Below are 22,529 nucleotides of genomic sequence, written 5' to 3'. Positions count from 1 at the left end.
TAATTATTAAAAAAAAAAAACTAACTATAGTTAAGGATTTTTATTAAAATAACACTTATCAATGATAATCAATAATTTATTTTTTTTGAATAAATGGTAATCAATAATTTAAGTTTATCATTGATAATAAAATTTAAAAACATTTACCAGTTAGAAAAGTAAAAACTTCGAGTTCACCAAAGAGAAATTTCAACCAAAAAAAAAAAAAAAAAAAAAAAAAAAAAAAAAAGTCTACCCCTTTTCCTAAAAGTGCCTAAACCCCTAAACCCTCCTCATTTTCTTCTCAATTTCCAATTCCTCCACTTTCCCCTCTTTTGCTGCCTCCATAACCACCACCTCCAATATGATATACGGCGGCAAAAGCTTTGTCTCCTCTTTGCCGGCGTTCTCTAATGACGCCAAACGCCTCCTTATTTGCTCCGGCAACACCGTCTCCGTCTTCAGCACCTCCACTGGCATGCAGGTATACATCTCTCTCTTCATCTCCAGTAATCCCAGAAATTATTCAATTCATGATTTGGATAATTTTGTTCTGTTGTTATAATTGTTGTTGTATCTCAGATAACTGAATTGGAAGGTCATAGAGCACTTGTTACTTCTGTTGTGGTGGTTCCTAGCTCAAGTAAGCTTTTGTGCTATTGTTGGACCTCGTCTCTTGACGGCACTATTCGGTACTGGGATTTCGCGGTACCTGAATTGATGAAGACGGTCGATATTCGTCTCCCCGTTTTTTCAATGGTATAAAATTATAATACATTTAGAATTTATGCAACTGTTTTTTTTAAGTTTATTGGGGTTTCTTTGATTTGAATGTTATTTGGGTGCTGTTCTGTTTTCTAATTAAAGATTTTCGCTTTTCGTAGTGATTGAACTGAGGTAAATTAGTATCATTAAAGAAGGCAGTATTGGTTTCGTAGAGATTTTGATACTTTTGTCACATATTTAGTTTTATTTTTGGGTACTTCAGGCTGTAAGATTGACGAAGAAGCTAGTCATTTCTTTTTCACTCTTGGGATGATTTTAAACAGGATGTATCATTGAGGGCACGATTGCAGCTATGTCAAAATGTGTTCTTAGTAAAGATATTGATCGATAATCGAAGCCTTTGAGGGGCATAAATTTCCATTGTTTATTTCATAATATCTTGAGAAGATGAACATAATACAGCTGTTGTTTTATAGTAACCATTCATTGTTGATAATGAGATACAAGTATAATATTCACAGGTTTATATGGAGCTTCTTGCTTTTAGCTATTGATTTTTGAGTGTTTAGGTTAAGACTTATGAATCTTGTTGCCATTCCTATTTGTGAAATAGGTATGAAATGAAGGTGGTGTATTTTGTGGTTTATGTGCGATTAATTTGCTCTTCAGTATTATGTTATTGCGACGAATCCTTTTTTTTTTTTTCCTGACAATCCTTAATATATTCATCTTCTTACAATTTCAGGTGATCCCTAAATTTCCATCTAAACAAGAAGATGAGGGTGGTAAACCATCTAATTTGTTTGCATATATATCTGTAGAAGATGTAAGTGATCCTAGTGACAAGACTAAACGTTTGCTTGGGCAAATTAGAAAGTGCAACTTAACTAAATCTAAGCTGATCCCTGCAGTGATATTAAAAGAGGTTGGTTGTATTAAATCCCCTAGTGCGTATTTATTATGTATCATACCATTTTTTGTGTTTAATGAATAGTTGACCCCTAATGTGAAGTATATGTTCTCATTTGATGCAGAAGTTTGTCCATAGAGCCTTTCTTCTGTTCTACTTTTATAAAGAATCCTGCTAGTGCATTTTATTCCTTTAATTTCACGCCATGTGCTCTATAAGGGATGGTTGTTTCTCAATTTTTTTTGGGTTTGAGTAAATCTGTCATCTAGGTTGAGCTTTCTGTTGGTTATCTTCTTAAAATGTTGAATATAGAAATGATTTTTTTTAAAAAAAAGGTTGTTTAGCAATATACTGTACTGTTAAGTGGAGACTGGCTGTTGCCCTAAAAAAAAAAAGTGGAGACTGGCTGTTTGATTTTATGGAGCAGTACAATGTCCCATGACATGCTGCTGTGAGGGATCAGATTTGGTGAATACTTTTGACAATTTGAGCTAACATTGTTACTGTGAATCAGTGAATGCTAGCCTATTAGGTGAATTTTTCTCTTCTAACCCCATCTAAGGCATATTGATGTTTAGTGATATGTAATAATGCCTTTTTGTTCCTTTGATATTGCCCATTATTGTAATCTTCGCACTCTTAGTTCAAAAATGATCCCTTCTGAAGTGATGTCAACTGCAGTACATGTATGCATTTTTTAATTCTAATTTTATTTTTGCGAGGCTGCTTCAGACTAGTAACCTATTTTAAATTTCTGCAGACTGCTCGTCCTGAGTTTATTACTTGTAGTCCCTCGGGGGAATTCTTTGGTATTCGTATTAAACGCTCACTCTATATATGGAAAGTTCCAGCTGAAGAAAGTGAACGTGCCTTAGTGAGGAAAATGAAATTGCACCATACAAAAAATTTTACGACTTTTGCCTTCCATCCAAATCATAATGTTGTGGCTACCGGTGATGCAAGTGGGAGGATTTGTGTCTGGAGGGGTTTCGGTGCTAGATCATTTTTCAAAGGCAATGATAAGGAGAATGCAAAGATAATGAAATCTGAAGATAAAAGAGATGGGGTTAAAGAAGATGATGATGTTGAATCATGCTCTACATGGCATTGGCACTCATCTGAAGTGAAGTTTCTTGCCTTTTCTACTGATGGAGCCTATTTGTACTCAGGTTTATAAGTCATTCTATGTTGATACTTTATGTTTATTTCTTAATTATCATCTGTGTAAACTCTTTTCATTGCTTCAACGTATATCAATATCTAGCCTATGTAGTTATTTTTCTTTTCATGCATTTTATCTTTCTTGTTTTTTTCTTCTCGTTCATCTTTGTAGATATGCTTTTCTAGTTCTTTGCTTATTTTTCTTTTAAAAAAATGTTATTAGGGTTCTTTGATCTCTGAGGTAAAGCTAATTGTCTTGGGTTTTTTTTCTGTCAAGCACATATATGCCTGTTCAACTAGTTATTGCTTCTAGGTATATGAATAGTGGTTTACATATTGATAAAAATGGTGTAACATAGTGATTGATCCGATGCATTTATCTTTTTTATTTTTCTTGTTCATCTATTTAGATATTTTCCAGGCCTTTGCTTATTTTATTTTATTTTTCTTTTAATGTTGCTACGGTTCTTTGGTCATCTAGGGAAATTGCTTTTATATACATATGTTGATCCCCCCCCCCCCCCCCCCCCAATTATTATCAAAATTTGAAATAATATAGTCTTGTAGTATAAGTTAGAATAATCTACGTTGTATAAAAAATTGTGTATAATTGGACTGTCAGCAACTATTGAGGCTTTAAATAAAATTTTCTGATTGATAATGACCAGGGGGAAATGAAGGAGTCCTTGTCCTGTGGCAGCTGGACACTGGGAAGAGAAAGTTTCTACCAAGAATTGGATCTCCTCTACTTCATTTTGTGCATTCGTGTGATCCTACGCTCTCTGTGGTAAGTATACTATTGTATCTGGATACTGCCTGACTATTTTGATCTGGTTTTATTATTGGTAAAAGGAATACAATGTGTTCACATGTGTGTGCGTGTTTCTCTTCTTTTTTCCATAATTGAACTCTACTTCTGATTCTATAACTCATGAAAAGAAGGATCTTTAGATATCTTGTGCAGATAATCAGATCCACTTTTTGAAGATGCCGTCATTGGAAATTTTGAAGTCCATAGCGGGAATTAAGGTTGGTGCTGCTTGATCTCATATCTGGTGTGTGTGCACATGCAAGTTTAAGTGTAGGGGTCAATATATGTTTTGGTACCACAGTATACAATTAGAATGCCTGTGAGTTGAATGTTTTTAGTTTCTTGAATATTTAGCATTTGCAAGCTGAAATAATGTGCAACGCTTTTCCTGTGCCATTTTCTCTACCCTAATGTGAGTGTTAGACTGTAAACTGTGATGCCTATGAGTTGAATGTTTTTATAATCTAGAGTATTTAAAATATCCAAGCTGAAAATAACGTGCAACACTTTTGCTGTGCCATTTTCTCCAGCACAATGTGAGTATAAAACTGTAACTGTGGAAAAGACTTGACTTGAAGCTATCACAAACAGAGAGTTCTTAATATTTTTTCCATCTTTGCATGAGATTAAATCAGTACCATTTCCTTTTACCTTCCGCAATAAGCCATTCTGTAATATATGTTATAAAATCATGACTGCAAAATCTGTTATGGACCTTTACATTATTCTAGCAGTTATGATCCAAGAATAAGTTTATTGTCTGTAATAGCACTATTAAATTTACATATAGAGAATTATGTTTATTTAGTCTTTATGATTTTTTAGGATGTCTTTTATTTTCCACGAAATAAGAACATATTTTCAAAAAGGTTGGTTTTCAACTTTAATCTAAAAATATGTGCCTAAATTTCTTGACTTTAAAAAAAGGTGGAAAAGTTTCAATTCTTTAATTCATGGCATGAGCCCAAGATGACTGACATTTTGAGGTGCCATTTCCATGAATCAATATTGCAAGCATCAACAAAAGTTGGAAGCCAGAGAGTTTCCACAAGGAGATTTTGCAAGAAAAGTTGTGTTCATTGTAGATCAGTAACTCTTGACATATCCATCAAATGATGGGTTCTTAACACAGATAAAAGTCCTGCCCCCTTGTAGTATATACTAATATTATGTACAGTGTACTGACATTTTGATACCAATTGCTGAGTAAACCTACAAGGAGACTTTCATTGGTGATCCCTTAAAGTAGAGGTATCATAACAATCTGGGTATAAACAATGTTCACTGATGTTGATTGTTTGGAGGAGCTAGTACTGTTGGTAGATGTTCCAATAAACTAAAAACGAATCTCTAGTAAATCTAGCAAACTGTTGGAACTTGGAACTGTTGGTTTTGTTATAATTATGAATTGGGATGTATGGATAAGCCTGAGTTTGTTTTGAAATCGAAGAGCTTATATATTCAATACTAGAAAATTAGAAAGTGTTAGTGCCTATCAACATGTTGATTTTAAGTCGTGCATTGCTGTCTAAATAAACTACCTCCGTTTCCAAAAGTTTCTATGGTTATTGTTTGCACACTTATTAAGGCATTTGGAGAGAGTGTTGGTGTGGTGAGTAGTCTAAAAAAAAGGGGGATTAAGTTAGAGAGAGAGTGTGTAAAAAGGTTGGTGCTGTAAGAAAAAGGGTGGAAAACCTAAGAGAGAGTGTAAAGATGTAAATATTGTGAGGTAAGGGGGAAGGTTGAAAATGGAATTTGCCGAATATAGAATCAGCAAAAGTGTATTAGACTTTATGACTAAAACAGTAAGCGTAAAAAACTTTCAGGAGGTGGTACCTTCTGATTTGTCAACTTTGTATATGCTTTATTCTATGTGGCAGTCTTCTGTTGGAATATGATCGAGTGGTGTGTGGCCTTGTGAGGTGCTAATTGACTTACATATAGCTTGGTTATAACGTATTGAAACTATTGATGCATCTTGTTCCATTTGCTTGGCCGATTAGCTATACTCTTGCCTTGATATGATGTTATTTTATCTTTTACTTCCCTTTCCAAAATAATCAGCCTATAATTTCTTGGTTAAAACATATGCAGCCTAATCTTGATCCTGTTTGTGATGAAATTCTAATGCTGTACCTTGCAGCTTCCTTGTTCTTTTCCAGATATGTGGAATGGATTATCTAGTGGATTCACCTTTGATCATTCAGCTGGATTAGTTGCTCTGCCTACAGATAATTACCGTATCCAGTTCTATAGCTTGTTGGATGATACTGAAATCACAGAGGTGCAATGCTCGAATTATATTGATATCTTATTTACTCATTGATTTATGTTTGTTGACACTATTCCGTCTTGTGTTTTTTTCAGTAAACTAGTTTTACTGTACATAAATTGTTTGTTACATGGAAAACTGATTTTTACTTATTGATACCACCATTGTTCTTTTTTGTTGCTCCATTTAAGATCATTATAGATTTTAATGCAAATGGAATATAATACTCTTGATAAATATGTACAGAAAATATATTCTTTGTGATCCTGTTTGATTCACCTCTGATGTATAGCTTCGAAATAGTAATATCTACAATTTTTTAAAATATGTATCTACAAATGTCTAAAATTTATCTACAAATATTTAGTCGTAGCTATATTTTGAGTTGTATCTAAATATTGATACTAAATATCCCCATGAAATGAATAACTATGCAATATATTAGTTACTTTTCAATAAAAGATAGACAAAAAATACACAAATTTTTAAAACCTTTGCCCCTTGTTTATTTTCTGCTTCAAATAATTAATGATGATTCCCTCAATTATATTTAAATAAAAAATAAAAAAATGAGTTTGCCTTCAATTATGGATGAGCTTTATAGGCTAACCCCACCTTATCCTTGCGATGACAACAGGTTGTTTCAACTGACCTTTTAACTCAAAGAGGTCCTGTTCCGTTCACTTAAATAAATAATCAATGAGGAGCCCTATTTTGAGTTTTACAGATCCTAGATATCCAGACTAGTTTGAGTTGATTCAATGAGGAGCCCTATTTTCTTATTTTAGTTTTTCACAATGGATGAATCATATGGCGTTCCATAACACCTTGAGGTCCTTCAAGTTGGGCTGAAATATGAACACACCTTGGTCACTACATGGTCTTTTTACTATATTTTAAATAAATAACTCCTCGAGGTCCTTCAAGTTGATTGCTCACTAAATGATCTTTATACTATATTTTAAATATATGAACCGCACGAATGCTTTTTCACTGTCCTCTATTATGCTTAATCCCGCAGGTTCAAATCTGTGAAAGAAATCATCAACCAAGCGACGAAATTACGGTACCTGTCATTACCCTTTTCTCCCTCAATTATTTGTAATCGTTATGTGGACAAGTACACTATGCTTTATTGTTCTGTGTCCTATACTACTAGGCTGCATAATTTTTGGTAGGTATATGTGACAATGTTCTATAATTTATATTTTTACTTATATTTTCACTCTATCTATAGAAGATGGATTTTCCCTGGTTTTCTTATATTGGGTTAGTCACGCCCATTTGTTCTTATATATGCCTCAAGCAAGTTGACACATTAAGGACACCACAGTACAACTATTGTACTGTTGAGGTGAATCAGACCAATGACAGAAAAAAAATAAATTAGCTAAGTACCAGATATTTGTATTGATGATCAGAGTAATCAAACAGTACAATCACTCTTCATTCGAGAGGAAGAGCAGCTCTCCAAAACTAAGCAAAGCTTAACAATATTTTCAGCATGATCATTATTCCTCCTAATGAGGCCTATTTATAGAAAAAGTCTCATAACTAACTCTAACTTATTCCTCAAGACACTACTAATAGGCTATGACTAATGTGCCCCTCCCTCAAATACTGATTCCTTGCACAGCTTAGCTGAAGGGTCAGGAAGAAAGAACAAATTGTAACTTGTGTTGCATATATTATTTGTGATGGCTTATAAGGGGGAAGAGTATGAACTGACAACTGAGAGAGAAGGTTATTGCTTAAAAGTATTACCCGTTAGTCCCCTACATCAAAGAGGCCTGTATAGAGACTCAGATCTTGGAGAATTCTATCATAACTGCACAGTAAAGAATTTTCCAAGATCTGAGTGTCTATTCAGGCCACTTTGAGGTAGTGTCAAACCATCCACATCAGCATAGCAGAAAGCCAGAAGTCCACTGATTTCTGTGCCTTTTATTCTTAAAATCTTACATAATGGACATTCAAATGATTTGTAACAGATGAACAGTAAATGCCAATCTCAATAATGGAAAGTCTGCGACTAAGCCAAAGTTCCTCACCAGAGTAGTGTTACTCAGAATGCGGCTCAGACACCTGAACTGTGGCCCAGATTGTGATCTTGGGTCAAATGTGACCCAAATTGCTGAGGGCTGTTGTCCAATTCGCTGATACCGATGATCTAAAATCCCTTGTGTAGCCTCTATCCACTAAACTCATCCAATTTGATATTTGAACAAAAAAATGAAGTAATATTTCTGAAATTTAAACCCTAGATCTTCTATTTGGGTATTTTAGATACATAAAACTTACAAGCATAGAAATTTAGTTGCCTGAATGATGTGATTCTACCAACATATAATGCTGGGAATGGCTAATGCTGTGATGAGAGCTTGCTTCTTTTTTCCATAAATATATAAAGATAAGGTTTTACTTTACCCTACTCCAAAAAAGTGTGTAATTATATCACAACTAGCAGATTGTGTCAAAAAAAAAAAAAAAAAAAAAAAAAAAAAAAAAAAAAAAAATAGCAGATCATAAGATGTACAATTATACACATGCAGACTCAATACCTAGAAAGTAGAAAGCATTTTAGAAGAGATCCGTACTCATCTGAATCGCTAATGTATTGATTTTTCTTTTCCATTTACATCTCTTCAGTCTCTTTCCCCTTTGTTTTTGCCGTCTTGTAGGAAGACCCTTATGCTGAGGACAATAAAAATCATTATCTCCATGCCTTTTACAAGCTGCCACGTAAATTGTGGTAGAGGGGAGGAATCAAATTATGTACTTTTATCCATACAATTGGAAATATCTCTTTAAGCTCTAGCCTCTTGCTACAGTTAAATTAATTCGTAGCATCCATGAATGTGATGAATTGTATTCAAGTGAGGGTTACTAATTTGTTTCTCTCTGCTTTTCAATTCTTCATTAAATTTGTATGTGGTCTTGTTGAATAGCCATGAAATTATGGCCTAATTTTTTTTCGTAAGTTCAAATGTACTAGGAATTGTTTTCCATAGTATATTGCCCTCTGACTTCTGTTATGTCTAGAATATCATTTACCGAGCTTCTGAAATCAAGCGACTTGAGAGTTCTTGTCTATGGGCTGTTCTAGTATAGGTTTTTTAAGTGTTTGTCTTGGTTTCTTTCAATGACAGTCTTTTGTTTTCTGGAAAGAGGAAAAGTTGCTTTCATTGTTTATATATATTTTTTATCTGCTACATGGTCCCATTCTGTTTTTCTCCATTAAGAAACATTCCTGCTAAATTGTGTTTACAGGTGGTAGTGAGCTTTGTGGCACTTTCACATGATGGATCTTTGATGAGTACTGTTGAAACTAGGCTTGCTGAAGATGGTGTAGGAGGCCTTGTTTGCTTGAAGTTTTGGGAAGCTGAGACCCAGAAGAAAGATTATAAGCTTTCTACCATAGTTTATGAACCTCATAGGTTTGTGTCTTATATCATATGTGCTCTAGAATTGTTTTCGCATTTGATATTCCTATGTTTACTGAAACTGGGGGGATGCACTGCTTAAATGCTTATATGGTCTTAGCTAAATTTTCAATTCCATGTACACTTGGAACACACTTAATGCTGTGGTTTCTCTTAGACTAACAAATATTATTGGTTACAAATCATTTATCATCTCCCGTGTGATCAATGAATTGTCTAATTTCCGCAGCTACTATTTTATACTTTGTATATATTTTATTTTTTTTTATTGTTCATGTAAAATTTTAAATGCATCTCTTGGGGTTACATTTACTTAGAATGGGCCTGTTGGTTTAATTAATGATATTTGCTCTAATTAGAATCTTAGTAAAAGGCGTGAGGTACAAAAGGTCCCTAGAGTCTAGGTGCAAGGCTAAGACCTGCACTTTTTGTATACGGCACAATTCTGTTATGTTTTTATGTGTTATTTTTAGTTTACTGCCTTTTTGTTATTAATATCTAGTTAAAAAAATAAAAAATCTAAGCTTTATAAATACTATAAATCTCCCCGTCAATAAAAATAAATAATAAATACTATAAATCTCTTTAGAAATTCAGAAAAGAGGGAGAGGAGGGGGTCTTGACAGGAAGTGAGCCTCTATTATCATGATATAGCCCCACAAGACCATCTCATCAAAGCCATCCAACTTGACCTCTTCAACACAAAGACATCCAAAAGCATTGGGACTAAATCTTTTTTCACAATTATTAAGAAGTATCTATTAAGTAACATTTAATCTTATTATTATCATGGTACTAACTTTTCTGAAATAGCAGCTTCTCAAGTAAAGAGAATATGAATAAACCTGGAAATTGAGCTTTTAGGATATGATTCCTGCACCATATGTAATGCCACAATGGAACAATTGAGCCAGTATCTGCATTTCTGGGCAAGGAATTGTAAACATGCAACTCTACGGATATAGATTTCCTTGTGCATGTGCCACGAGAAGAAGAAATTTTGCATCACCATCCAAGGTTCACTGCATTGTATTTGAGCTTGATGGTGATCTTCCACTAGCCTCTTCTTTCATTGTAAACCTCTAGAGCCAATTTGTTTATAGAGCTTCATTATTGTATGGGTAAGCCTAACTCTGAAAACCCTTATAAGAATTACTATTAGCCCTTAAGAAGTCCTGTTCAATATTTTCTATCTTTGAATTCACACTAGCTGTGATTGTGCATCAGAACATAAATTTAATAGGCAAACAGGAAAGGATTCTGCTTATGTACCTAGAAAAGCAATAATTTTCATGCTGGCATTCTTTTGGAATCTCCCAAATACCAATTATAGGGATGTTGAACAGAAATTCACTTAAAAAAAAAAAAAAAAATCAGCAAAAGGAAGATGCAAATAACTTGAAAGAGGAAGCCCCACTCTGCAGCCTAAAAAATCAGCCAAAGATTCCTATTTTAGCTTGAAGTAGCACCCTTTTTAAAGATTGACCATCCTAGCTGACATTGATTCATAAATCAGACGAGCATGACTTAAATAACCCAAGTTATTCTTGTCAGGCTAGCAAAATACTTGTAATTTATGCTTCATCATCAAAGAGAAGATGAGATATTTTGAGTTAACTATCATTTTGAATGGATATGGGCATGGCATCCAGAAAACCTATCGTAGGACCATTCTGTAGAGATGAAGCTGTTTAGAATTCAATCACAAATAGAATATTGGATTTCTTTTCTAGAAAGTTCTATATCTGACATTTGTCAAACAGCTCAAATTTTTTGTACTCAGTTAATAATTTTCTTTCATTTTTCACGTTTGAAAGCATAACTGAAATTTAGTCATTTCAGGGATGCTGCTGTTTCTGCTGTTGTTTTTCATCCTAGAAGGAAAATGGCTGTCAGTTCTTCATATGGTGGTGATTTTAAGGTACTGTTTTAGAATACATTATAATTCATCAGTTATCTTTATTCAGAGACAAATTTAACTCTTACAATTTTTACCTTTCAGATTTGGGTCCAAAGTAACACTACTCAAAGTAAAGGTGGCGTTGATAGCTGCTCAGGCTGGGTTTGCCATTCTGTTGGTTCCTACAAGTATGGTTTTGATTATTACTTATTCTCGAGTATGTAATATAGTGGAATATCCCCTTCATCTTGAGATCAATCGTAGATAGCTTAATATGCAGTAGGGTCTGATATGCTAATAGAGTTTTTAGCTTTTTATTTACATGTGCCTCACCGTTTAGGTTTATCAAATGTATGCTTCCCTGCAGTTTGCTCTTTCCTTCTTATATTTTTGGCTAAAACTATTTGGTTTGTATGTTTTCTTCGTCATTATTGCTGCCTTGAATTCCAATTTTTACTCATCTCTTTTTGCCTCTTGTCATTATTCTAATAATTGTTGTCATTATTTATATTTACAGGGGGAAGTCTATGACAGCTGCCACTTTTTCTGCTGATGGCTCCGTATTGGCTATTGCTGCTGAAACTGTGATAACTCTATGGGACCCAAATAGAAATTATCTTGTGTCTGTAGTTGGAGAAACTTATACGGTAATCTTATGTGTTTGTATTTTATTTTTGTTTTACTACTTTGTCTTGTGTAGAAGATAGTTGGAAATGAGTCTTTTGAAGTCTTGGTAAGTAGTGGAGATCCTCTGATGTTAACTTTCGTTACAGGCAGGAATCATTTAGCCTGTTTCCTGCTATAATTAGATGAAGCTAGGCTGTAATATCTGTCTACACAAAATTTACTATTGTGATACATGACATGCCATGAGTTTATCATTATCAAGCTGGACTTTCAGACTCTTAACAAAGTAATTGTATCAGTGAGAAAGAGAAAGAGGAACCCTAAATTTGGTGATCGAGCTGTCAAATTCTGATCAGATTGACCATTTTTTTTCCAACAACCTATTTTCAAGTAAGAGGAATTACAATTGTTTCAAAAAAAAAAAAAAAAAAAAAAAAAAAAAAAAACAGGATAGGGAATTACAATAAATGCTCTTGCAAACAACATATTTGGCGAAACCACCATACTAATAGAGGCTTTCCATGTGAATGACCTTAATTTTTTTGCATTTCCATGTACTTTTCTTTTTAATGACTCTCAACAAAACTACCTTTTGAGCTCCTGGGTTGAATGATATGCACTGTAATCAGGGGTGTTTCTGTTGGTATTTCGAAATGTTGTCATTTGAGATAAATATTCTATGTAAGTTGGTTTGCAAGTGAATGTTTTTTAAAATTGTGTATATAACTGGTGAAGATGAGGGAGTATTGACTATGTTAGTTTTGTCATGTGAGACAATTACCTGAAGATGCACTGATAATGATTGTTGAGAATTAATATAATGTAATTTTTGTGAGAAGTTGAGGGAGGCCAAAGATGAGTTGGTTGGAGCCTTGGAGGGAATTAAAAATGACATGAAGAAAATGGGATTGCACAAGGGTATAGGCCGTATAGCAGTTAGCTAAGTGAATGAAAGGAAATGTTGTTGGTGATTAGCATTACATAACTCTGTGTAACGATATTTGTTTAGGTGAAATTAGTTTTGATGTTAGCTAGGGATCAAAGGTTTATTTATTTATTTTCTATATTTTTAATTTGTAAGCATCACAATCTAATAGAAGTTTTTTTTTAATTTTTTTTAATTTTTTATTATTTGTGACAAATGAGCCTCATGGGTGTTTCTTGTTGAAACAGAATAGAAGAATTTTTTGTTTTTTGGAGTTGGATCAAAGACTTGTTTAATACGGAGTAAAAACTACTTAAAACTGGAATTGGTTTGTTTAATGAGCATTGTGAGTGTTTCAAATTTGCAGTTGTTTTGCTGTAGTATTGCAGCTGTTCTGTAGATAGTTGGTTAATCTAGTCGACTTTGTTGCATTACTGCTATAATGTTATTTACGATGTAATTTTGTTGTCTAATATCTGGAATCCATTGACAGCCCTGTTTCTGTAAGACTCATAAATTGTTTATCTTGCAGCCTATTGTGAACCTTACATTTGTTGGTAATTCTGAGTACATTGTGTCCACCTCACAAGGTTCGAGGCCCCAATTATCTCTCTGGGGCTTGTCAAAGCTGTCCAGAACATGGTCTTACGCCATTTTGGTTGAAGGTTTGCACATTTCTTTAACACTGATTCTTTCTCAAAGTGTTTATTATGTTAGCTTTGGTATTCTGTATCTTAATGTTGCTGACACAAATATTTCTTGATACGATGTTATTGATGACTTAAATTTTTTTTAGGTAAACACTACAAAATGCATGATTTTGAATAGTGGCCTTTTTAGAAAGCATGGAAAATGATTATTGGTATATCATAAATACCATTTGAAATTTGCGTTGCTTGAATTGTGCATTTGTGCTAGTCAAAACCAGTGTTACAAGGTTCGCGGTACGGAGGTGCGAATTGCGACCTGGTTCGTTCGTACCGGAACGCGGTACAAACGCGACTCAGGTCGCTTGTGGTCGCGACTCAGATCTTGAAATTGACGACCCGATTTAGATTTCATAGACTGAGGTTATGCTTTTGCGTTTTAGGGTTAAAGGTTGTTGACACTCGTCTTGAAGCTTCAAAAAATGGTGGAGAATAAAGGTTGAAGACAAACGTAGGAGAGAGGAGAGAGAAATCAGAACATTGGATGATACTATTATTTTTTTATTAATAAATTAAGTGAAAAGTAGGAGAGACAAGTCAGAAAACTGAATGGCTTTTTAAATATAACAATTGGACCCCACACTCTATTAGTGTCCTCTTTATTTTTATGACACCCACCCTTTTACAGTTTTACTTTCCCTTGCTCCATATATATATTCGTACCCATCGTACCGGAATCACCAAAGGGCAGCGTTCCGCGTATTCGTTTCCGTACCACGTTTCGAATCGTACCCCGTACCTTGTAACATTGGTCAAAACTTATCGATATATACTCTCTTGTTCTTTGCCTTTATATAATGCAAGTCAAAACTTAAATTTATAATGCTTTTTATCATAACCCTTTTTTCCTATGGGTGAAAGTATTTCTTTTCTCTATCTTTCATGATTTAACTCATTATAATGTACTCCCCCTATGTGTCCAAAAAAAAAAAAAAAATACACTCCCTGTTTCTAAATCTTGTCTCTGCTTACAATGTTCCATTTCTAGCAGGAAACTTTGACCATGATTATACATACATACATACATGCATTGGAACATGTGCAAAGAGTAAACAAGAACAATAATTTGAAACTGAGGGAGTATTATTATTTTTTTCAAAAATGCAATTCTAGGGAAAATATCCGTCTTCTGCTAGGTTTCCCAGCAACTGTTGGTCATTGTTGAAATGTTCTCCATCTGGTGCTGAAGCTGGGATATATGTTGTCCTCTCATGCATAGTTTGAATTATCAAAATCAAAAACAATTTTCCAATTACCCCTCTCCCCTGGTTTCTCTCTGTTTCTCTCATCTACGACATTTGTATTCCTGTTGCAACTGCCGCAATTAGTAGTAGTAGTAGAAAATTTCCTAATTTGCTTAAATTGCATCCTTTTTTTAACAATTGCCTCCTTTTTTAACAATTGCCTTATCTGTCTCTGGCTGGTTGTGCAGCTGTTGCTTGTATGGAAGATGATCCCTTTTTCGCAGTGCTTGCTGTTTTTCCTGATTCATCTGTATTGACTGAATCACACAGAAGTTCAATTTCTCCCGGAGATGGCATGATTTTGTTGTTTGATATAAACTCTCCAGTGCCAGTTGGTACATGGTTGGTTAGGAAGGTAATATTCTCTTTAGGTTATCATTAATCACCATATATTATGCTTTAGCAACAAGTTTTCCATGGTTGAGATTTAAAATTCTAAACATTTTATTGAAGCAAGTTACTGTCCATTTTAACTTATGGTGATGAAAGGGTGGCAGAGTGACCTTGCTATCACATGGCCCGTATCATCAAACATAACAAGCATTACAGGGGGGCTGGACAGGGGTGAAGGTGGTGAAGGCTAGTTTCTGATGGAGGCGAGCATTTAAATATTTGAAAGTACACCAAGGGCGTATAAATTATTATGTGATACTGAGTAATGTATACTTAAGCTGCCTGATGGAAAGGAGCAGTTATTATAAACTTTAAATTTTTTGTGTGTCTCATACCCATGTTCAAAAGTAGGACAGGGAGCCTATCTCCAAAAAAATTTAAATGGTCAATTGAACATGTATTTTTACCTAATATCCATACCTGTTTTCAGGTAACATAAGTTTTTATAAGAATATGTTATAGAAATCGAAGTTCAGTGTTCGTCTGTAAAAGTCATAGAGGTCTTATAATATGAATTTGAAGGAATATCTTTTATAGATGAGTCATTTGTACTGTTGCTTTGCTCGAAGACTACTGATTGGCAACATTTTCACATGCTAGGCAAAGGGAGGAGGGCTGTCATTTCTCCAACAAAGCCAGATGTCTTCACTGAAAAATAATCCTTCTGGAAGCCCATCTGCTTTGCTGGCATATGTTGATAGGGACCATGAATATGTAGTATTTGATCCTCTCAGCAAAGAACAACATGAACCCAGCCTAAATCATAAAAAGGGTGCAGTGGATTTCGAGGAGTCAGGTATGACTTGTATATATAAGTCCTTTCAACTGCATCTTTTTTCTCAAAGCTTTGCTGAATCAATAAGATCAGTTGCGTATTTTTTTGGTCTAGGATTGTATGATTGATAGGTGCATTGCTCTTTATATCTACATATTTGTTCTGTAATCTCTATTTGCTTGTATTGATGGATAACCGATATAGAACTTACTCTATAAATCCATTATTACTGGCAAAGCTGAAATGTATTTGCTGATATTTTATTCTTTTTGGTAAACTCTTGGTTGTTTAAGGTTGATAACTATCATGGTATGACTTCTTACAAGTTACAAATGTTGAATGTTGGATTGGCAAGCTGAAATCAATACTTGTGTTGGTTAATGCTGCAATTCTTGTAGACTTATGTTTGTGTGTCTATTGCCTAATCAACAAAATAATATTTGCTATATAAAAGTTATATTGCCAAAACTTGTCTCAGTTAAAATTAACTTGGCCTAAGCTGATCAGAATCCATTTTTTATGTGTGTTATAGTATCGTAACTGTGTGTCAGAGAATGAAGATGAAAACTATGTCTTACGAGGAAGAAGATATTAAGAAACCTTTCTGACAAATTATGGTATAGAAGATAGAGGGAGGGAAACTGGGTGAGCTGCAGTGGATATGCTTCCAAGGATTTGAGAATGAGACTAGAAAGTTTTACATCTGTGTATAATTTTACAAGTGAAATTTGTTATGGACACATGACAGAATTCTTCCACTTAAGATGGAAAGCTATCAAATTAGGCTCTCAAAGAGAAGATGTAAAACTGTAGAGGCTCAGGCTCCACTTTCCAAAAAGAAAAATCACTAGAAACTTAGAAAGCTTCTTGTAGTTTGGTCATCCTCCTGTGTTTGTAAGCAGGCTTAAGACTATACCTACTCTGGGTTTCTATTTCTGCTCTTCAACCTCCATAGCTGCTTCACTTCTGAACAAGTAGTTTCAGATCTTGGGTTGTATTATAGTATGAAAATTCAGCTGCTGAGGTGTCTTTCAGTGAAGTCACGCAGAATTCTTATGAGAAGGGAGCATGTCTTGCTCTTTTGCTGTAGGTGAGGTCGCAGTTTAATTCAGTAAAGCAAACTCCTTTACCTTCCGAGTATGCCCCGAATTTGAGCCTTTGTTATGTCTTCCCAACTTTGGCTACCTAATTGCAAAAGTAGTGTAGAAAGGAGTGTATCAACTAGATTGCTACTTTGGATCTCACCTTTAGCCTTGATAAATTGGCATAATTTTCAACTAGATTGCTTCTTTGGATCTCACCTTTTGCTTTCAAAATTGTGGGTCGAATGAAAGTAGTGAACACTCTAAATTTAGCATGAAAGTATGGATTAATTCAGCCATTCAGGACATGTATCAATTGCTTGTGATGTTGCTACATTTGATTTGTATTTAAAAAAGTGACTGATTAGTTTCCTGTATTTTGTTTCAGGACAACATGGTTATGCCTCTATTTATGGGGAATTGCCAATTTTTGATCCCAAGAAAACTACACAAGCTACCATATCACTATCAGAGAGGCCTTGGGAGACCATATTTAATGGTCCTTCACATACTCTTCCACCACTGACAAAATTATGTTCTGCATTTTTGGAGTCATTGCTTGAAAAGAGAACAGCTGCCACTGGCTGATTTCTGAGCAGATTGAAATGCAGTTCAAATTAACTCAGAAATCATTTTGGACTATCTTCATTGTATATGTTGCCTATGAAAAAGAGCAGAGTATGGCAGATTTGAAGAAGTAACAACTGCTTCGTCTAGATGTGTAACAAAACTTCAAGACCGCTATATCTGGATCTGATCAGGGTGTTCTTTGTCAGGCCAGAAATTAAGGTATAATCAGCATAAAGAACGGAAGGATGAATACCTGTAGAAGAACCAATTGATTAAATTTATCATTATAGCTGGTATGTTCTTTTGTGCTTGGCGCAAGCCTAAATCAAGTGCTTGTCTTGTATGACTTTGTATTTCCGTACCTTAGCGTGTTGCAGTAGCTGGTGAAAATTGTAGCATTTTTGTTAGGTACATCATTTATATAGCAGCAGAATGAAAATGAGCTTATTATTACTTTAAAGTTTAAACCATTCCATTCCACCCGGTTAAACCCATAACCCTTAGCAAAACTTTAAATATTATTAAATCGACAATTTCTAGGCCCATATTTACATTTGTGCCACTTGAGTAACAAAAATAGTTACTCAATTAAGTTGAGTAACGAAAATTTAATGTGAGAATGACACGTATGATAGTTTTAGAGTTGATGATGTCATCAATGTTTTGTTTTAGTAATAGTTGATAGAATTATTTTATTATTAAATTTACGGCTATTTCACCAAATGCCACTAAGAACTTTAAAAATCACCAAATGTCATCGTACGTTTCATAATTCACCAAATGTCATTTAGTTCTTAAATAATTCACCAAGTGCCATTAATGACTAACGGCCGTTAGTCATTAGGGCTTAATCATAACACATGTGGACACGTGTTAGTCGGTTATTGGTTTAAAAAATATAAATAAAAATAAAATTAAAAAAACTCTAAATCCTACCCAACCCATTTCCACCACCGTAAGTCCGTAACCACCTGCCAAATCCAACCATCAGCCCAAAGCCAACCGCCGGACTTCCTTGACCACCTGCTGGAACCCCCTAACCTTTCGTCGGAACCCACCGGAACCCCCTCACCTCCCGTTGGAACCCCTTGACCCCATCAAAACCGTCGACTCCACTTAATTTCCCTTTCCTCCTCCCGAAAAACCACCCCAACCACCGCATTATTTCACGCAATACCCAAAACTCTATCTACCCGACTCCAGCACCCACACGTTGACCCACAAAACTCCGTTTAACCGACAACCTCTGCGTTGATCCCCACCCCAACCCCCGCAACCACCTCACGCACCAACACGATGCATCACCATAGCCACCGCAATCGGCCATGGAAACCCAGAATAGAACCCGACTACGAAAACCTTTCACCCTCAAACGGTCGAAATCGACCATGGAAATCTAGAATGGTCGATTTCTATTGCCGATTTCGGGTTTTTAAATCAAAGCTCGTGTTGGTGGTATTTGGGGTCGGGGCAGGTTTTGTTGGTGGTTTTGGGGGTCGGCGGTGGGTCAGGTGGGATGCTAAAGGGTCGATCGGCCGTTTTTAGGTGGTTAAGGGGGTGGCCGGTCGTTTTCTGGCGAGATAAGGGGAGGGGCTAGGGTTTGGCGGTGGTGGGAAGGTGGCTGGAAAATATTGGGTTTTTTTTTTTTTGTTTTTTATTTAATTTTTTGGTTTTTTTTTAATTTTTATGAATTAAAATAAATAGACCAATCATATCATGACATGTGTCATAATTAAGCCCTAATGACTGATGGAGTTAACGGCCATTAGTCATTAATGGCACTTGGTGAATTATTTAAGAACTAAGTGGCATTTGATGAATTATGAAAAGTACGATGACATTTGGTGAATTTTTAAATTTCTCAGTGGCATTTGGTGAAATAGCCGTTAAATTTATTACTTAATAGCTTTTCAGACAAATTTAAAAGTTGATCCAAGAGTAAAGTCTATTTTGAGATACTGTATGCTTTCATTATTTGGTTTTTTTGTTATTTTTTTTGGAATTCCAGTGCTTAACAAAATAAAATAATAACAATAAAAAAAATCATTTTTTGTTAAGCTTGATGCAGGTTAATGTAAGTTTTGTAATAGAAGAATTTATCTTTAGAGGCTTTTTCTAGGCTCGTTAACCTTTTAATAAGTACTGTGTATTTAAATTTTTATTTTTATAATCTAAATCCAATAAATAAAATGATTATATTTTGATAGTCGTTCCACCATAACTAATTGTTTAGTTTGGTTAACAAAAATTATATATTTATTAGCCACTATAAACTTTGAAATGTTTCATGTATAGTTGAGACTAGTTCAGATGACAACACTATAGTTTAGCCTTTGATTAGCTTTTGTCACATTTAATATTTGTATTTGATCGACTTTTGTCATTGTAATTTAGCGTAATTCCAAGTATCAGTTTTCTCATAAAAAAAAATTCCAAGTATCAGCATAACAATGTTTTAATTTGTATATCAAACATACAATAACAGCCTTAACGGAACACACCCAACCAGGAAATCAATTTGAAAGGTAGATGACTCAATCCAATTGAAATAACGAACTAAATCATTGAACTAGTCCAACTTCAAGTTAGTATACTTGTCAATTAACTGGGAAAATATCATACAAATATACCAATTATATATATATATATATATATATATATATATATATATATATATATATATATATATATATATATATATATAACTTAGAGAGAATAAATATAAGTAGATATTACCAAGCTGGGGATAAATGTGAGATTAGTGAAAGAAAATACGTAATAGGTTAGTGAGAGAATCCAAGCTCCAAGCTCTATAGAGGTTCATCACCCATGTGATGAAGATAAGAGAGACAAGCATCTGCTTTTAAAAAATTTCTCAATCCGAACTAGGCGAGGTTTAGATGATATGAGTCCTATTATTATTCCTTCACTCCAATCAAAAGGGGGAAGAATTTCGATATGGAGAGATATCATGAAGCCTCCCACTCGTACAGAACAAAAGAGGAAATATGCTACAAATTGGTGTACTCGATCTGGTTCAGCTACTCATTCCAGTTCAATTGAGCGGAAAAAGAGAAAATTATGCACGGGTTGGTCATCCCCGGAATCTGTACAGGACAATCGAAAATTGGGAAACAATGGCGCAGCAATGGAGAAGCACAACTCCTCGCATCCCGTGCTACACCGTTCTCAGTCAAGTCCAGGTACTCAACCACCTTCTACTGTTCCAACTTCCTATTTATTGGTGAATCAGTCCACCCCCCCTAAGCTTGACTTGTATGCAAGTTTGACTTGGCCTAATAACCATGGAAAGTCTGTCAACCCCTTAACTCCTTTGCCTCGAGACACAAAATGGCTCCAAACTGGCACTCTACTCTCTCCTCTAGGGGGGAAATTTAATTCAGGAAGTAATTATCCTAACCCTTCATTTCCTTGCTCTAATTACTTCTCTCTTCATACCATCCCACCCACCTCCATTGATGACTACTCAAAGTTGAACTCATTTGAACTCCCCTTTTATTCCCTGCAACATGAAGTTTATCCCCCACTTTTTTCGCCCAATAACCCCACCATATCTTTCTTTAATAGCATACTACTTTTTTCAACCAAACAGCCAACTGTCAACTCCCCCTTCACTATGTCTACTTCAAAAATGGAAATTGATAGGGACTATAAAGTTTCTCTTCTGCCCACTGATAGAGTGTATACTCTCAACCCTCTCCTTGACCCCTTTCGACCAAAGAATATCCTTTCTGACCCCCTCATTAGAGAACTCGAGTTCGCATTCCCCCTCTTTATGGCGAACAAAGAAGAGATTGCAGCCTTCTGTGCTTCACAAGTATCGCATGGCTACACTTCACTCAACTCTCTGATAGAAGAATCCAACTTTACTCGTAAGCTATTCTGCGCAAATTCCCCTTCTGAAAACCCGGCTCACAACTGGCCTAAACTGAAAGGACCCATGCAGCCGGCTTCCTCTAGTTCTTCAAAGTTCTCCCTCCCACTGGTGAAGGGAGATGTAAGCCCTCCAAACTCTCCAATCTCTGTGGAATCGTTCAACACTGCCCCTTCCTCCATCTCTTCAGACTCAATGGAGCATCTCCTGAACCTAGGAAGGATCGAACTTACCTCCAGCCAGGAATCGTCGGACTTTGAATGGATTTCTATTCGCATGAACAGCGCAAGATACTATACAAACGCAGGAGGGGTAGAAGATTCTCGGAGGAGGGTCCGAGAAAGAAGCAATGGAGCTCCGGAGTCGCTAAGGACATCCCGGAAGACAAATCACTCTGTCTCACTGACAGGGTAAAGTCGTATCCCCAAATCAAAAGTAATTATCTAAGTCCTCTAACTAAAGTGGGTAGGGAAGTAGGGTCGATCTCCACAGGGAAACAAGTCTTTTTACTCCTAATTAAATAATATAATCTAAATTATCCAAGTAACCAATATTTATATTCGAATAAGTAACTAAACTACTAAGATTGAGAATAGGGAGAAAACAATATATAAAAGGATCTAGGGCTTAGGTTCACCAATAAATAATATTCCGGGGTAGAATATAATAATCACTCACCAATGCATATATTAATCAGATTATAAAGGGCTTTCGCTACGTATTATAATCACACAATTAATTTACCGGTATTAAATCTCATCTTTCGAATCTCGACCTAACCATTTATAAATTAACCTGCCTATTGAAACTAGACCTAAACATCAATTCTCATCTGTCGAATCTCGAATCAATATTGTCAAACTCATGCATAAAAGATCTGCGCAAATCTAGTCACAGAGCATTAAACCAATCAATAGGAAATTAATCTAGCATTGATAATTAACAACAATAAATTACCCCTTCATATTATTTATGGATCCCCATAAACCCTAGAAATAAAACTACTCACACATGGTAAAAACTAAACTAATCAAAGCAATAAAATAAGACATGATTAAAGGAATAAAATAAATAACTAAGATTAAGAGAAGAGGAATCGTTACCAAAAT

The 22,529-nt window shown here is 35.0% G+C and overlaps 1 protein-coding gene across 1 annotated transcript; it reads left to right on the top strand.

Moving 5' to 3' along the window:
• The first annotated feature begins 281 nt into the window (after positions 1 to 281).
• LOC145635971 (uncharacterized) lies at positions 282 to 17,992 on the top strand. The gene is made up of 16 exons (XM_081687393.1): positions 282 to 463; positions 562 to 738; positions 1,451 to 1,630; positions 2,376 to 2,784; positions 3,445 to 3,563; positions 3,728 to 3,805; positions 5,731 to 5,871; positions 6,881 to 6,925; positions 9,130 to 9,296; positions 11,145 to 11,223; positions 11,305 to 11,390; positions 11,720 to 11,849; positions 13,287 to 13,419; positions 14,894 to 15,060; positions 15,699 to 15,894; positions 17,344 to 17,992. Exons 1-16 carry the CDS (start codon positions 344 to 346, stop codon positions 17,541 to 17,543), a joined length of 2,427 nt encoding a protein of 808 aa, XP_081543519.1. The 5' UTR covers positions 282 to 343; the 3' UTR covers positions 17,544 to 17,992.
• The last annotated feature ends 4,537 nt before the right edge of the window (positions 17,993 to 22,529 follow it).

Source organism: Chenopodium album, chromosome 6, assembly GCF_948465745.1.
Source record: "Chenopodium album chromosome 6, dcCheAlbu1.1, whole genome shotgun sequence".
NCBI lineage: Eukaryota > Viridiplantae > Streptophyta > Magnoliopsida > Caryophyllales > Amaranthaceae > Chenopodium > Chenopodium album.
This window is presented reverse-complemented; position numbering and strand designations above follow the sequence as displayed.

Coding starts and splice junctions, on each gene's coding strand:
- LOC145635971 (XM_081687393.1), top strand. CDS start 344: ATGATATACGGCGGCAAAAGCTTTGTCTCCTCTTTGCCGGCGTTCTCT. Junction 13,420..14,893: donor TTACGCCATTTTGGTTGAAG/GTTTGCACATTT, acceptor CTGGTTGTGCAG/CTGTTGCTTGTATGGAAGAT. Junction 15,895..17,343: donor AGTGGATTTCGAGGAGTCAG/GTATGACTTGTA, acceptor ATTTTGTTTCAG/GACAACATGGTTATGCCTCT.